The sequence below is a fragment of the Drosophila teissieri genome, chromosome 3R (genome assembly GCF_016746235.2).
Source record: "Drosophila teissieri strain GT53w chromosome 3R, Prin_Dtei_1.1, whole genome shotgun sequence".
NCBI classification, from domain to species: Eukaryota; Metazoa; Arthropoda; class Insecta; order Diptera; family Drosophilidae; genus Drosophila; species Drosophila teissieri.
In genome coordinates, this window is record NC_053032.1 from 2464963 (window position 1) to 2480480 (window position 15518).

Consider the following 15518-nt stretch of genomic DNA (forward strand, 5'->3'; position numbering starts at 1 on the left):
ATAATTCTTGGGTAACAGTTTTGTGAGTATTAGTATTCCTAAGTGTGGATTTATTAGAGATATTTTTTTTTTTAATAAATAAATTTTTTCTATTTCTACAATTTTATCTTAATCATTAATTGATTTTTTATTATGGTTCTTCGACACGTGTGACATCTAATCTAGAGTTACAGTACGGTAAACACATTTATTACCTATAAATATATATTATATCTTTACTTCTATATTTTTGGCTTTACTTATCGCAAAGAAGCAAAACAATGCAAGTTGCAGTTGGTTGTTGTCGGAACGTGAATATTTTTATTTTTCGCATTCAAACCAAATTTTGGTATCTTGTGGGAATAATGGGGATCTCCTAAAAGAGGAGCTCAATAGAGCCCAAAAGTCGTTTGTCCTTTATGTACTGCAAATAAATCCTGCTGAGGTTTTAAAAACCAGTTGTCATTGGAAGAATAGCGCAAAATGTCCGGTGTGTAAAGTAGCTAGTAGAGCAAAGATCTCGATGCCTAAAGAAGTATGGGGGAGACAAACTCGAATTGGGTCTAGAAAATGGCAGCCCGTAGATACAGTTGGTCAGCAAGTCACGGATAATAAAGCTTCGACCTCGGGACAAAGTACGCAAGCTAATAACATTGGGGTCAACAATTCGAGTAGTTTGACAGATAATGCTATGATATTACTGGCTATGGAACAAAGGTTATTCGATACGCTTTCGGAGAAGATGACCGATTTAATTCAGAATTCCATAACCGATACTATAACCAGGGCGTTAGCAAGCACTAGTGGTGGTATAGACAATTCTCAAAGTGAACATTCTTCACGTCGATCGCTTAGCAATGAAGATAGGGTCGAAACACGGAATGAAACCGGTAGCAATTCAAGACAAGTCCTCTTGGCTCCGGGCTTTCCCGCTTCACAAAGAAGCACTACGTCCGATTTGGTAAACCGATCAGATAAGGTGGTACATATCCTCAACGGTTGGAAGATAACATTTTCTGGAAAAGGAGTATATGTATATAATTATACCCGTTACTCGTAGAGTAAAAGGGTATACTAGATTCGTTGAAAAGTATGTAACAGGCAGAAGGAAGCGTTTCCGACCATATAAAGTATATATATTCTTGATCAGGATCAATAGCCGAGTCGATCTGGCCATGTCCGTCTGTCCGTCCGTCTGTCCGTCCGTCTGTCCGTCCGTATGAACGTCGAGATCTCAGGAACTACAAAAGCTACAAAGTTGAGATTCTGCATGCAGACTCCAGAGGCATAGAAGCAGCGCAAGTTTGTCGATTCATATTGCCACGCCCACTCTAACGCCCACAAATCGCCTAAAACTGCCACGCCCACACTTTTGAAAAATGTTTCGATATTTTTTCATTTTTGTGTTAGTCTCCTTAATTTCTATCGGTTTGCCAAAAAAATATTTGCCACGCCCACCCTAACGCCCACAAACCGCCAAAAGCTGCCACGCCCACACTTTTGAAAATGTTTTGATATTTTTTCATTTTTGTATTAGTCTTGTAAAATTCTATCGATTTGCCAAAAAACTTTTTGCCACGCCCACTTTAACGCCCACAAACCGCAAAAACTGTTAGTGTTGTGTGTCCTGCGCACTTTCACCATCTGAGTAACGGGTATCAGATAGTCGGGGAACTCGACTATAGCGTTCTCTCTTGTTTTATTTATAGAGTAGATACTCTAAAACGAGAGATGTTAGGCAAAAATTGCAATCTGCTTTGTAAACATGCCAGCGTCCTCTTTGAAGGAAAACCCAATGTTTTTTATTGGCGGTATAATAAAGTGCAGGGCGATGTTCAGTGAGATACTTTCTGCACAGCTTTGCGTCTCCACTTTCGCGAGAGCAGAGACGATTGTGATATCGAAGAAATAATCAGAAATTCTAAGCAGAAGCAAAATTTTTTGATACTTTTTATGATACAGTATCAGCTTTAGTGGATCAGATGGAGAATTCTTGGACTACGAGTAAATTAATTCGAGTTATTAGAAACAAATTGCGTCTAGAAATAAGAGATGAGATCTAAAACATTGATATCAAGTCGGTTTCAGATCTCAGACAGACTTTTCGCAGGCGCGAAGCTTTCTACGTCGATGTTAAGCGCTCAAAGCACTCCGTTTAAACGGGAAGTGTCTGAACTTAGTCAGGATATGATACGCAGCTAGAATCAGAACCTGAAAATGGGGCTGATATCAAAGCGTTCTCCTTATTATGCTGGAATTGCCGCAAGGAAGGACACCGATATCATGATTGCGTATTGGAGAGAAGAGTATTCTGTTACGGTTGTGGAGCTGTAAACACTTGTAATAAGTGTTCAAAAAACTCCAAAGCCGGCACATCGAAGTCGCTAGTCGAACAGAAGACTTCGAATGCCTCCCGGAGCCAATCCTGCACAACCTCCATTCCCTGACGAACAACAACTATCTGTTAGATCTTTGCTACAAAGCAAATTCATTGAAGAAAATTAAACATGAAGATGTTTAACGACATGTTTAGTCGAGCAAAAGCATTCTGGCAAAATGTCAAAAACTGTAGAATTGGAGTAAATTATATAAAGTCACTACCTGAAGGACCAAGCGTACGGTTAACGGTCTGTCAGACTCTGTCGCATCGGCAAGTTGTGTAGGAGGTAACTTATTATTAAAAATTTACATCGTACCGTCGCTTAAACAAGATTTATATTTGGGGATAGATTTCTGGAAGCTTTACGATTTACTTCTCAGGAGTCTGATCATATCCGAGATATATTTAACAAAGGATGATTTCAAAGTTAAAGTTGACCAACATAAGTTATCCGATTTGGATAAGTCGAAACTAACGAATGTTATCCATTGTTTTCCATCGTTTAGCCAAGATGGTCTTGGTAAGACAAACCTTATATCGCATATTATTGATGTACGTATGTCAAAGTCAATAAAACAACGCCATTTCCTTGTATCACCGACCGTTGAAAAGGCAATGTATGCCGAGATGGACAGGATGATACAACTAGGAGTGATAGAAGAGTCTGACAGTTCTTGTTCATCTCCAATAGTTATGGTAACGAAACCTGGAAAGGTTAGAATATGTCTGGACTGTCTTAAGGTGAATAGTTTCACCGAAAAGAATGCATATGCTCTGCCTCAAACTAGTAGCATTTTGAGTAGGTTGCCTTAAGACGAATACCTAACTAGCCTTGATCTAAAGGACGCTTATTGGCAACCGCCTTTAAAAAAAGCTTCGCGTGACAAGGCGGCGTTTACCGATCCTGGTAGATCCCTCTATCAGTTTCAAATTATGCCGTTCGTGCTATGCAATGCCACAAGTACAATGTCTCGTTTGATGTACAAAGTGTTGCCAGCTCATCTTAGGAACGAGGTTTTTATTTACCTAGTTGATCTGCTGGTGGTTTCATCAAGTTTTGGAAGGCACCTCGAAGAGCTAAGAGAGGTTGCGCTACAGATAAGACGTGCTGGTTTGACGATCAACATTGGCAAAAGTCACTTCTGCATGTTAAGAGTGCGTTACCTAGTTCATATAATTGGAGATGGAGGAATCCGTGCCGATCCAGAAAAGTAGCCGCAATTAGAAATTTTCCTTCGCCTAAAACTTTACGCAGTCTGCGAAGTTTTATGGGCTTATGTGGCTGGTATCGCAGGTTCGTTTCCAATTTTGCGTCTCTTGCTGCTCTTTTAACTGATCTGATGACCTCGAAAAGAAGAAGAATCTTTTGAGAAGCTAAAGCAATGTCTTAGCGAGGCTCCTGTTTTATGCAGCCCAGATTTTTCGGAACCGTTCGAATTACATTGCGATGCGAGTAAGACCGGAGTTGGAGCTGTATTAGTCCAAGTTTCGGAAGAAGGAGATGAGCGTCCTATTGCCTTCATTTCGAGAAATTGAATAAGGCGCAAAAACAATTATACCGTCACAGAGCGAGAAGGTCTCGCCGCGATCGTGGCTTTTAAAAGTTTTCGGCGTATGTTGAAGGACATAGGTTCAAGATCATAACTGATCATGCGTCATTAAAATGGTTGATGTCTAACTCGATGGGCTTTGGCCTTGCATGGTATGATTTCGAGATTGATTAGGACTAGGTTTTTACACTTTCGTGGAAGCGGACGTCTTTCGATAGCGCTGCGAGAAAATTTCGTTCTTAATGTGGTTGTGCTGAACAGTGATAGCGGAAAGTCTGCAAAAACAAACGGTGGACTTGTGCCATAGTTCTGCGTGTAACCTAGGCGTGCTGAATGACCGCGTGTTGCAGGTGGTTAGCAAAATCTATAAGTTGACACTTTTTGCAGCTGATAAAACAGCTGACAGCGCTGCCAACTTATCTCGGAGGGCGATCATGAGCGAGTGGCGTTGCCACATCAACTGTGAGACCAGTGTTGAAGTGCGACCGTTGGGCGCGTAATTTCAAAATTTGATTTGAAAATTTGATATAGACGTCGGCGAGTGCAGACGTGTTTTGATTGTGCTCGTGATTAAGGAAAGAAGAATATCAAAAAAATAGCAAGGAATATAAATATAAGCAAAAGGACGCTTTAGTGATGCTAAATAATAATATTTTTCTTGTGTGTGGAAACATAAAATAAAGATAAAATAATAGAAACGAGGAAAACGAAAATTCTAAAATGACCAAACGCGATTTGCGCGCTCAGCGGCAAAAAGAGCAAGACGAGCGCCGTCTTTCTTTGCAGCGGAACAATGCATACTTCACCGTCGTATCTGACGCCCGATTGCGCGAAACAATCCACCCGGATTGCTTAAACCTGCCGAAAGTAAGCGATCGCGGTCTTGATCACCAATGCATCTGACTGCATTAGGTGAACCCGAACGCACTGAGGTCTCTCTCCCGCTCTTCCCATCGCAAACGGCGGTAAGCTCTGTAGCTACCAGTACGGTACATTCAATATCTACAGCAACTGCACCCATATCCACAACGACAACAACATCAACTCTATGCTCAAAAACGACAGAGGTCTACAGTTCTGCTGAACAAGCAGCAACAACAAAAAGTGCTCTCACCGCGACATTGGAAAGCCAAAACGGACAAGAGCCAAAACAAACCAAAAACTGTGTCAAACAGATCTGGATCGCTACATACAAATCAAGCGAAAGTTGAGCCCTCCACACAAGCAGACTGGCAATCAGCCCAAAATAAATTGCACCAACGCTGTAAATAGCAAAACAAGCTCGAATATGTTTGCACTACAGGATGACTGCGAAGTGCATCCAATCAATGAGCAGGAGCCGAAGAATTTTAAGCCGCCACCAATATATGTACATACGGGAGAACCTCAAGTGCGCTGGTTAACAAACTACACTCTTGCCCAGAATTATACGACACCCCGAAAATATTAGTTTCCACCCTCGTAGGTCGATGGGGAAACATAGTACAACAAAATCAAGTATGCAGAATGAAAGCTTTATCAATTCTGCTTAAAATGAGATCTTCTTATCTCTGATTGCATCTTTCGTTTTCAATCAGCAGGAAAAAAAGCACAAAAGCCCGATTTGGGCAGGAGTGTAGCTGTAATTATCGGAGAAAACAAGTTCCATGTTATACCTCTTACTAAGAAACGAAAGTGCAGACTCAGGATGAGGCTAGCCATCGATCAGTGAACAAGTACCTGGACGAAGCTGGGAAGAATTACTACACTTACCAGCTGAAATGTGCCAAAGGTTGTGCAGGTGCAGGTTGTGCAGGTTGTCATTAAAGGGATAGAGACATCAGTGACCACATCCGAAATTATCGCGGCACTAAAGGAGAAAAACTTCAAAAAATTCAATAAAACAATGCAGCAACTGTGGTGAACAACACACAACACACCGCCAACTGGGGAGGATGCATTGTTTACAAGGAACTTAAGAGACGTCTAAACAAACGAGTGGCTTCAGCTCGAGATCGAATATTGCATATTGGCCAGCAGATCCTAAGAAGCTTCCAAATCTGATCGACTTTGCCCTTACCAGAAGGATATCCCAATCAATGATTACAGCTGAGGCACTTCGAGAACTTTCGTCTGATCACTGTCCGGTACTCTTTCGTCTTTTTCACCAACTGCAACCCATCGAGCGGCCGTATAGGCTTACAAGCAACAGGATTAACTGGGAGAGGTACAAAAAATATGTCTGTTCCCATACCGACCTTTTTAGACCCTTGGTCTAGCAAGACATTGATCAGTTTACTGGTGACCTGGAATCATCACTAGTCGCTGCAGCAAAAGCGTCAACTCCACAAGTCACCCACGCACGCAATAAAAAACGACGACTTCGAAGGCAGTGGCAGGAGCACAGATCACCTGGCGCAAAGCGTAGACTAAAATCAGCTTCTCGCAGACTTACCAAAGCGCTTAAGAACGAAGAAGAGGACGCACAACTACGGTATATTGAGAATCTCACGCCCAACAGCACTAAAAACTCATTATGGAAAGCCCACAGGAACTTACAGGCACCAACAGAAACTGTAGTACCCCTCCGAAACTCTACCGGAAACTGCTCTCGCAGTGACACGGACAGACCAAGGGCCTTCGCTGATCATCTGAAAAAAGTATTCCAACCAAATCCAGCCACTAACTCATTCACTCTTCCACCCTTAACTGCATCTGACTTGGCAGCACAAGATCCCATAGAATTTCGGCCAAGCGAAATAACGAAAGTCATTAAAGAGCAACTGAAGACTGGAAAATCACCTGGCTTCGACTTCATAACCCCGAAAATGATCATTGAGCTCCCAATGTGTGCAGTTCTAAAAATCTACTTGCTCTACAATGCAATCACTAAAATCATCATACAGGCCAAAAAGTTTACTTAGCTGTATGTCCCAGCTACTTGAAAAAACGCTGCTTCTACGTATCAGTCATCATCATCAGACATCCCAACAGATCACCAACATCCACATTCGCTGTCGATACCGCAATACTGAGTCGATCCAGATGCCCAGTAAAAGCTACGATGCAACTAGCACGCCATTTAACATGTGTAGAGCATTGGCTTGCAGATAGGCGCATACGAGTAAACGAACAAAAATGCAAACAGGTTACGTTTACCCTAAACAAGCAAAGCTGAAGCATGAACCACACTCCCATCCCACAAGCCGATGACGTAACATTGTAAAATACAAGGAAAAACTAGCCACACATCCAAATCCCCTTGCAAGAAAACTTATTGAAGTACGCAGCCAAAGCCGACTGCACCGACCAACCAGCCCAGCGTTAAATTTGTTAGGCCACGTAGTCAAATCATTTTATAAAATTATAATTAATTAGTTTAAAATAAGATTTGAAAACTTATTGTTAGTCCCTTAAAAGGGAAGATTCAATAAATAATATTCAATTCTCTGAAAAAAAAGAAGATTGAGCATCGCAAAGTCTAGGGTGAAAAATGACGAGATAGCTGCAATTGACTTGCGGGATGAAGTTCTCGTTGATCTAAACTCCGACCACTTTAAATTAGTGGAATACACCGAGCTAGTGCAGAAGGTGAGTGCAAATCGGAAGAATTTTCCTGATTGCATTTATCGGAAGGCTGAGCATTTGACAGGAGAGCAGGTGCACGATGAATATGCCTGGAAACTCTGGGTACCTAAGGTATTGGTTCCTGAAATACTTTCACGTGATGATAGCATGATAGTTCGCAGGTGGGATACACAAGACCATTGAGAGAGTTAGACGTTATTATTTCTGGCCTGGACTTATAGCAGACGTTAAGGCGACCGCCGTTAGGAATAGCGCCTGAGAGTCAAAGCCAAGCCAGATGTTACTGGGGGGCTTTTGTAGTGGCGACTGAAGAGCTGCGAAATACATTTTTTTGGCCAAGAAGCATGCTACAGATCATAAAAGCTTTGAGCCGATCTTTGGGGTATATGAAATAACGTAAACGTATTTCAGCCTAAAAGCCAGCAACATTTTTAAACCGAGCTTTTAATGCATGTGCATAAAATTTGTGAGCTGCATTTTTTTATAGAATTTTTGCCAGAACAGAATTTAGGGCAAATATGACAGATAGCATATAGCGGCGCCAGGAAAGATCTGGAAAGCTCGTGTTTCAATTTTTGCTGCTGCTGAGCTTGAACCTAAGTAGCTCCATCCGTTTCCGTACTGAATTGCTTTTCTGATCGAGATCTGATGGAGTGCAAAAGCATTTAAGTTGCTTCACGTAGTCAAATACTTTAATAGGCGCTCTGCGATTGTTGTTGTTATAACTTCTGTTCCATTGTTGTGATAACAGCTTTTCCATTGCCAATCTCGATTTTGGTGACCCTGGTTCCACTTGGAACTCCTATACGGTTTTGAGTAATTTAGGGAATCTCAAAGTTACCCGGCCTGAATGAGTTACCCATTATCGGGTAGAGGAAATCGAATCCTGGCCATCCATTCATATTCGAAATTGGAATGAGCATTGGAAGCGGAGGTTGAGTAGTTCCTCCCCCACGATACTGAGACCATCTGCCTATTCTTATTTTAGGGCTTTTTTACTAACCTAACCCTGGTTTATCGAATCCAGGTCAGTTTCTTCTAAAGTTCATAAGCTCTTTTCCCTGAACGCTTTTGCTATGTTCGGACATCCATGTTTCTAATGGTCACGCCTTTTGGTCATTTTAAGGCCGACACAAAATTATTTAGCGCTACTTCCTCATACCATCTGATCTTTTTTGAAAGTATTTTGTTCATTGGACTTTGCAAGGCTTACCAGAGCTCCACATCTAATGTCTCTTCTTTGATATTAATCAACTCCGAAATTAAATTCCTTATTTTAACACTGTACTAGCTGGTATATATTATATATATATATAGTGACATATCCATAAGTCCCTAAGACTTAAGCACATGCCTACACAACACACATACAACATGTACACCCAAACACACCCTACACTACTCTGGATGTACTCAACAGATACCAGATAAGAATAAGACTGTCATATGATCCTCAAGACAAGGTTGAGTGGAAAAACCCAAACTCCTGATAAGTCACCCACTGGTAGACTAAACATCCGTTGCCTAATTTAAACATTCCTTGCTTAAGCCCTTGCACCATCGTCAGGTTCCCACGTTCAAAGCTCGGACTCGCAATCCCGAAAAACAGAAGTGTTAGAATGCAATAAACAAAATTATAAGAATCTAAGAGCACTTTTATCCAAGAGCGAATGCACTTGAATCCAAGAGAAATGCAAAGACAATTAAAAGTCAGCAACTCAAAAGCTCTCTCTCCTCATTTGAGCAGATCCCTAAAGTCTAAAGTCCATATTAGAAAAGCTCGACACCGAGGCTTGAACGTCAATCAAATCAGAGTAATTATCAGAGTTCAGTTTGAGGCCTAATTATAATCGGTCGGTGTTCTTCTCAAGAAATAATATTGTAATCATTCAGTAAAATATAATATTATTATACCCGTTACTCGTAGAGTAAAAGGGTATACTAGATTCATTGAAAAGTATGTAACAGGCAGAAGGAAGCGTTTCCGACCATATAAAGTATATATATTCTAGATCAGGATCAATAGCCGAGTCGATCTGGCCATGTCCGTCTGTCCGTCCGTCTGTCCGTCCGTCTGTCCGTCCGTATGAACGTCGAGATCTCAGGAACTACAGATTCAGCATGCAGACTCCAGAGACATAGAAGCAGCGCAAGTTTGTCGATTCATGTTGCCACGCCCACTCTAACGCCCACTCTAACCGCCTAAAACTGCCACGCCCACACTTTTGAAAAATGTTTCGATATTTTTTCATTTTTGTGTTAGTCTCCTTCATTTCTATCGGTTTGCCACGCCCACCCTAACGCCCACAAACCGCCAAAAGCTGCCATGCCCACACTTTTGAAAAATGTTTTGATCATTTTTCATTTTTATTATTAGTCTTGTAAAATTCTATCGATTTGCCAAAAAACTTTTTGCCACGCCCACTTTAACGCCCACAAACCGCAAAAACTGTGAGTGTTGTGTGTCCGGCGCACTTTCACCATCTGAGTAACGGGTATCAGATAGTCGGGGAACTCGACTATAGCGTTCTCTCTTGTTATACCCGTTACTCGTAGAGTAAAAGGGTATACTAGATTCGTTGAAAAGTATGTAACAGGCAGAAGGAAGCGTTTCCGACCATATAAAGTATATATATTCTTGATCAGGATCAGTAGCCGAGTCGATCTGGCCATGTCCGTCTGTCCGTCCGTCTGTCTGTCCGTCTGTCCGTCTGTCCGTCTGTCCGTCTGTCTGTCCGTCTGTCCGTCTGTCTGTCCGTCCGTATGAACGTCGAGATCTCAGGAACTACAAAAGCTAGAAAGTTGAGATTAAGCATACAGATTCCAGGGACATTGACGCAGCGCAAGTTTGTCGATTCATGTTGCCACGCCCACTCTAACGCCCACAAACCGCCTAAAACTGCCACGCCCACACTTTTGAAAAAGGTTTTGATATTTTTTCATTTTTGTATTAGTCTTGTAAATTTCTATCGATTTGCCAAAAAACTTTTGCCACGCCCACTCTAACGCCCACAAACCGCCAAAAACTCTCCTTTGCACTTCCACTAGCTGAGTAACGGGTATCAGATAGTCGGGGAACTCGACTATAGCGTTCTCTCTTGTTTTTTTTTACATATGAGTATTGCGATTATTTAATTATATATATTAGGCCATACTATTGGCTTGTATAATTAATTTTTTTTGGTTATTCCAATCTCCATTTCACGCACTAACACTCTACTCACTTTTTGATTCCTTTCTTAAATTGCCATTATTAATATTTTTGTCTGCATCTACGGTTTCCTCCTTGTGGAATCCGTCCTAGGGCAGGGGACTACCTACTGCGTCAGTTACAAATTAAACTTCTGGTTAGCACTTCCACTACATGAGTAAAGAGTTACTGATTCGGGAATGTCGGCTATTATTAATCTTGTACATTTCTATGGATTGGCCAAAAAAACATTCTGCACCGCCCACAAACCGCCGAAAGCTGTCCGGCCCAGGATCAGGATCAGTAGCCGAGTCGATCTGGCCATGTCCGTCCGTCTGTCCGTCTGTCCGTCTGGCCGTATGAACGTCGAGATCTCAGGAACTACATAAGCTAGAAAGTTGAGATTAAGCATACAGACTCCAGGGACATAGACGCAGCGCAAGTTTGTCTATTCATGTTGCCACGCCCACTCTAACGCCCAAAAACCGCCCAAAACTGCCACGCCCACAATTTTGAAAAATGTTTAGATATTTTTTCACTTTTCTTTTTAGTATTGCAATTTTCTATCGATCTGCAGAAAAACTTTTTGCCACGCCCACCCTTACGACCACAAACCGTCCGAAACTGCCACGCCCACACTTTTGAAAAATGTTTTAATATTTTTATACCCGTTACTCGTAGAGTAAAAGGGTATACTAGATTCGTTGAAAGGTATGTAACAGGCAGAAGGAAGCGTTTCCGACCCCATAAAGTATATATATTCTTGATCAGGATCAGTAGCCGAGTCGATCTGGCCATGTCCGTCTGTCCGTCCGTCCGTCCGTATGAACGTCGAGATCTCAGGAACTATAAAAGCTAGAAAGTTGAGAATAAGCATACAGACTCCAGAGACATAGACGCAGCGCAAGTTTGTCGATTCATGTTGCCACGCCCACTCTAACGCCCACAAACCGCCTAAAACTGCCACACCCACACTTTTGAAAAATGTTTTGATATTTTTTAATTTTTGTATTAGTCTTGAAAATTTCTATCGATTTGCCGAAAAACTTTTTGCCACGCCCACTCTAACGTCCACAAAACCGCCAAAAACTGTATGTGCTGAAGACTCTCCTTCGCACTGCAAATAGCTGAGTAACGGGTATCAGATAGTCAGGGAACTCGACTATAGCGTTCTCTCTTGTTTTTGTATTAGTATTGTAAATTTTTATCAATTTGCTAAAAAACGTTTTGCCACGCCCACTCTAACGCCCACAAACCGTCAAAAGCTGTCAGTGATGAAGACTCTTCTTCACACTTCCACTAGCTGAGTAACGGGTATCAGATAGTCTGGGAGCTTAACTATAGCGTTCTCTCTTGTTTTTTTTAATATATAATATTTTAAAAGTTGGCTCGAAAATAAATAAAAGTAAACAATGAAGCATTGAAAATTGTGTTTAAAAATTGATTTCCAACAATATGGCACCATCGAACGCATTGACACTGAATGAAATCGCTTCAAACAAATCCGTTATAAGTGTTAAGAACCGCTAAAGGATTTTGTCCGAAGCTGTACTTATTAACAGATCATCCCTGTTAGTTTATGTCATACTCATAGAATTTTAGCTTACAGTGTTGGCTGTACTTTGAGGAATTTCTCCCAATAGTAGTCAAAATTATCGAATTGATAGGTATAAATAGCTGTTAGTATAGTCATTGCATAAAAAATTAAAAACATCCAGAATCCGTAAAGAAACCTAATCCACAACTGTAAAGACATTTGGAAAATCATCAGAAACAGTAAAAACAGTGACATGTAGCATATTCGAAATCCAGTCATGGTACGATCAATCATGGCACATAAGAAAATTAAAAATATCAACAACCACATCCATATCCGCGTTATAAAATTTGATGCGCTTTTTAAGATATATATACAGATTTGGGGGGTTTTGGACTTTTCATAAGGTAGATATTTTGAGCGAGAGGGATGAGTTCCAAAGATTTGTTGCAGTAAGTCACTTTTCTGCTGAGCCAGAGATTTTTCTCTAAAATATTGCCGCGAAGTTACCCAAAACACAAGTAGGAATCCAGTTTTCACAGTCAAAGGAATCCAAGGCTGACTGTCCTTATTTTGGGGATGAACAAAACCAATTTGTTCCAGGTTTAGTCCGCAGCTCTAAAAATAGATCACAAATATAATTATTATTATTAGTATTGAAAATAATTAATAAATACATTTAAAATTATTTCTATTTATACCCGTTACTCGTAGAGTAAAATGGTATACTAGATTCGTTGAAAAGTATCTAACAGGCAGAAGGAAGCGTTTCCGACCATATAAAGTATATATATTCTTGATCAGGATCAGTAGCCGAGTCGATTTGGCCATGTCCGTCTGTCCGTCAGTCTGTCCGTCCGTCTGTCCGTCCGTCTGTCCGTCCGTATGAACGTCGAGATCTCATGAACTACAAAAGCTAGAAAGTTGAGATTAAGCATACAGACTCCAGGGACATAGACGCAGCGCAAGTTTATCGATTAATGTTGCCACGCCCACTCTAACGCTCACAAACCGCCCAAAACTGCCACGTCCACACTTTTGAAAAATTTTTCGATATTTTTTCATTTTTGTATTAGTCTTGTAAATTTCTAACGATTTGCCGAAAAACTTTTTGCCACGCCCTTTTTAACGCCCACAAACCGCCCAAAGCTGCCACGCCCACACTTTTGAAAAATGTTTTGATATTTTTTCATTTTTGTATTAGTCTTGTAAATTTCTATCGATTTGCCAAAAAATTTTTTGCCACGCCCACTCTAACGTCCACAAAACCGCCAAAAACTGTATGTGCTGAAGACTCTCCTTCGCACTGCAAATAGCTGAGTAACGGGTATCAGATAGTCGGGGAACTCGACTATAGCGTTCTCTCTTGTTAAAAATGTTTTGACATTTTTTCATTTTTCTACATATATGTCTTGTAGGTTTCTTTAGAATTTCCAAAAAACTTTTTGACACTCCCTTTCTAAGGCCCACAAACCGCCCAAACCTAAAACGCCCAAATTTTTATTTTTTTTGGTCATTTTATTATTTTATTCCCCGATTTCCATTGATTTTCCGGAAAATGTAGAAAGTTTTGGTTCGCAATTCCACTTTTTAAGTAACTGGGGGGAAGTCGGCTAGCATTCTCTCTTGTTATACCCGTTATAATGAATTGTATGACTACGTATATTGTATATAGTAGGGCTGTTGCTTGTTTTCGGTTACAGCCTCGGCTGGAGAGGGAATCGGGGTTTCGTGCACTATGCTGCGCTGTGCGCTTAGCTCGCCGGTATTGGGGTCGGGGTTCTCCTATCCCTATAATCTCCGTTGCCCACCATTTATATAAAAAGATAAGTGCACTTGACGGAAACTACTCTAATCCAAATAAGAAAAATAAAAAAAATGTGAATTTAGCGAATTCCCCAAAACGGATTAAACGATAGGAGAGAATTAGGGGACCGCGTTGTGTTGGGAAGTGAACGAGATGGTAGTGATTCGAGTAATCTATATCCTCTATACCCTCCCGACCTTTGGAATAGGAAAGATTATTATTTATTTACAAAATCATATTATAAGTATCAAATTAATATAGCTCACAAAACCAAAATTATTCATATTCATCTTATTTCGTTCGCTAGGCATAATTTTTAGACTATTTTTTTTTTTATTTATTATGATATTGCTTTAGGTTTTACTTTAAGTGCATTTTGTTCAAAAAGAAAATTTTAAATATCGGTCATGTTATTCTTCCTAAGAAATTCAAACTTTTACTCCAGAAATTTTACTCTTTAACCTTACTATTTATATTTTAACCTAAATTTGATTATTTATTTATTACCTCATGGTTGTCGGCGAGAAGCTCGTTGGGCCCAATGAACTGCATTGTGACTGTAAATTAAGGGTTGATAAAGTATGGATATGTGTGTATGTGTCTAGGTGTATGTATGTATGTAGAAAATTATAAGATATTACTTAAGTAGTATTAATTAAGTAAGGGTATATGTCACCATTGCTGGAGTCGAGTTAGAATAATATTTATATATCTAATTGTAATCAATCATAATTTATAAGCTAATCTTCACTTTCAATATTCTTGTTTATTGTTCGACTATTTTTCTTCAATTCTTGTTCAATGATTCTTCTTCAATTACTTTCAATCTTTATTATCAATTAGTTCTTTCAATTTCCATCATTCATTATTTTGCTTAAATTTCAGTTTCTTTTCAATTCGTACTTCAAATATTCTTGTCCGGTTAAAAAAATTTTATATACGTACTTATATATATATTTTACTTTACATTTCTAAGGCATTTCTAAAACTAAGTTAAAACTAATATTTAGCAAAAATATACTGAATTAAGGTTTATTGTTTTCTTATACGGCTGTAGGCAACAGCAACATCCCTGGTTCGTTCCGTTTCAATATTTTCTCTTTCTTTCTCTTGGATCCTTTATCGGAGTGCATAAGGCACCCTATATCAGCGATTTTTCTCTACTTCTCTATCTTCTACTGTACTTTATCTGATTCCTCCACGTTTTCTGGCTTCCTTTTCCTTCTATGCGCCTATGCATAAATATGTGTATGCATATGTGTGTAGCATATGTACCAGCGCACCCGCGTCAATCTGAACATACATATGTACACCGCGTGGCTTGGCACATAGGCGGGTAAAAATGCCGGCAAACAGTACCTCAATTCTTTAAAGAACTTGTGGTCAGTTTCTGCACAAAATAACGCTGTTCCGTGTTCTTATTTACCTGCCCTTGCAAATACACTATACACTTCTTACAAATTTTAGGAATCGAAGTGCGGAGAATTCCGTGCTTTTTACGCACTCAA

General features: G+C 40.1%; 1 protein-coding gene across 1 annotated transcript in view; it reads right to left on the bottom strand.

The window, feature by feature from the left end:
- Positions 1 to 15518, bottom strand: part of LOC122621349 (piezo-type mechanosensitive ion channel component) — an 831372-nt gene that overhangs the window by 624275 nt on the left and 191579 nt on the right. Inside the window, exon 5 of the mRNA XM_043799189.1 lies at positions 12274 to 12821. Within this exon, the coding sequence (XP_043655124.1) occupies positions 12274 to 12821 (548 nt within the window). The remainder of the gene's footprint in view (positions 1 to 12273; positions 12822 to 15518) is intronic.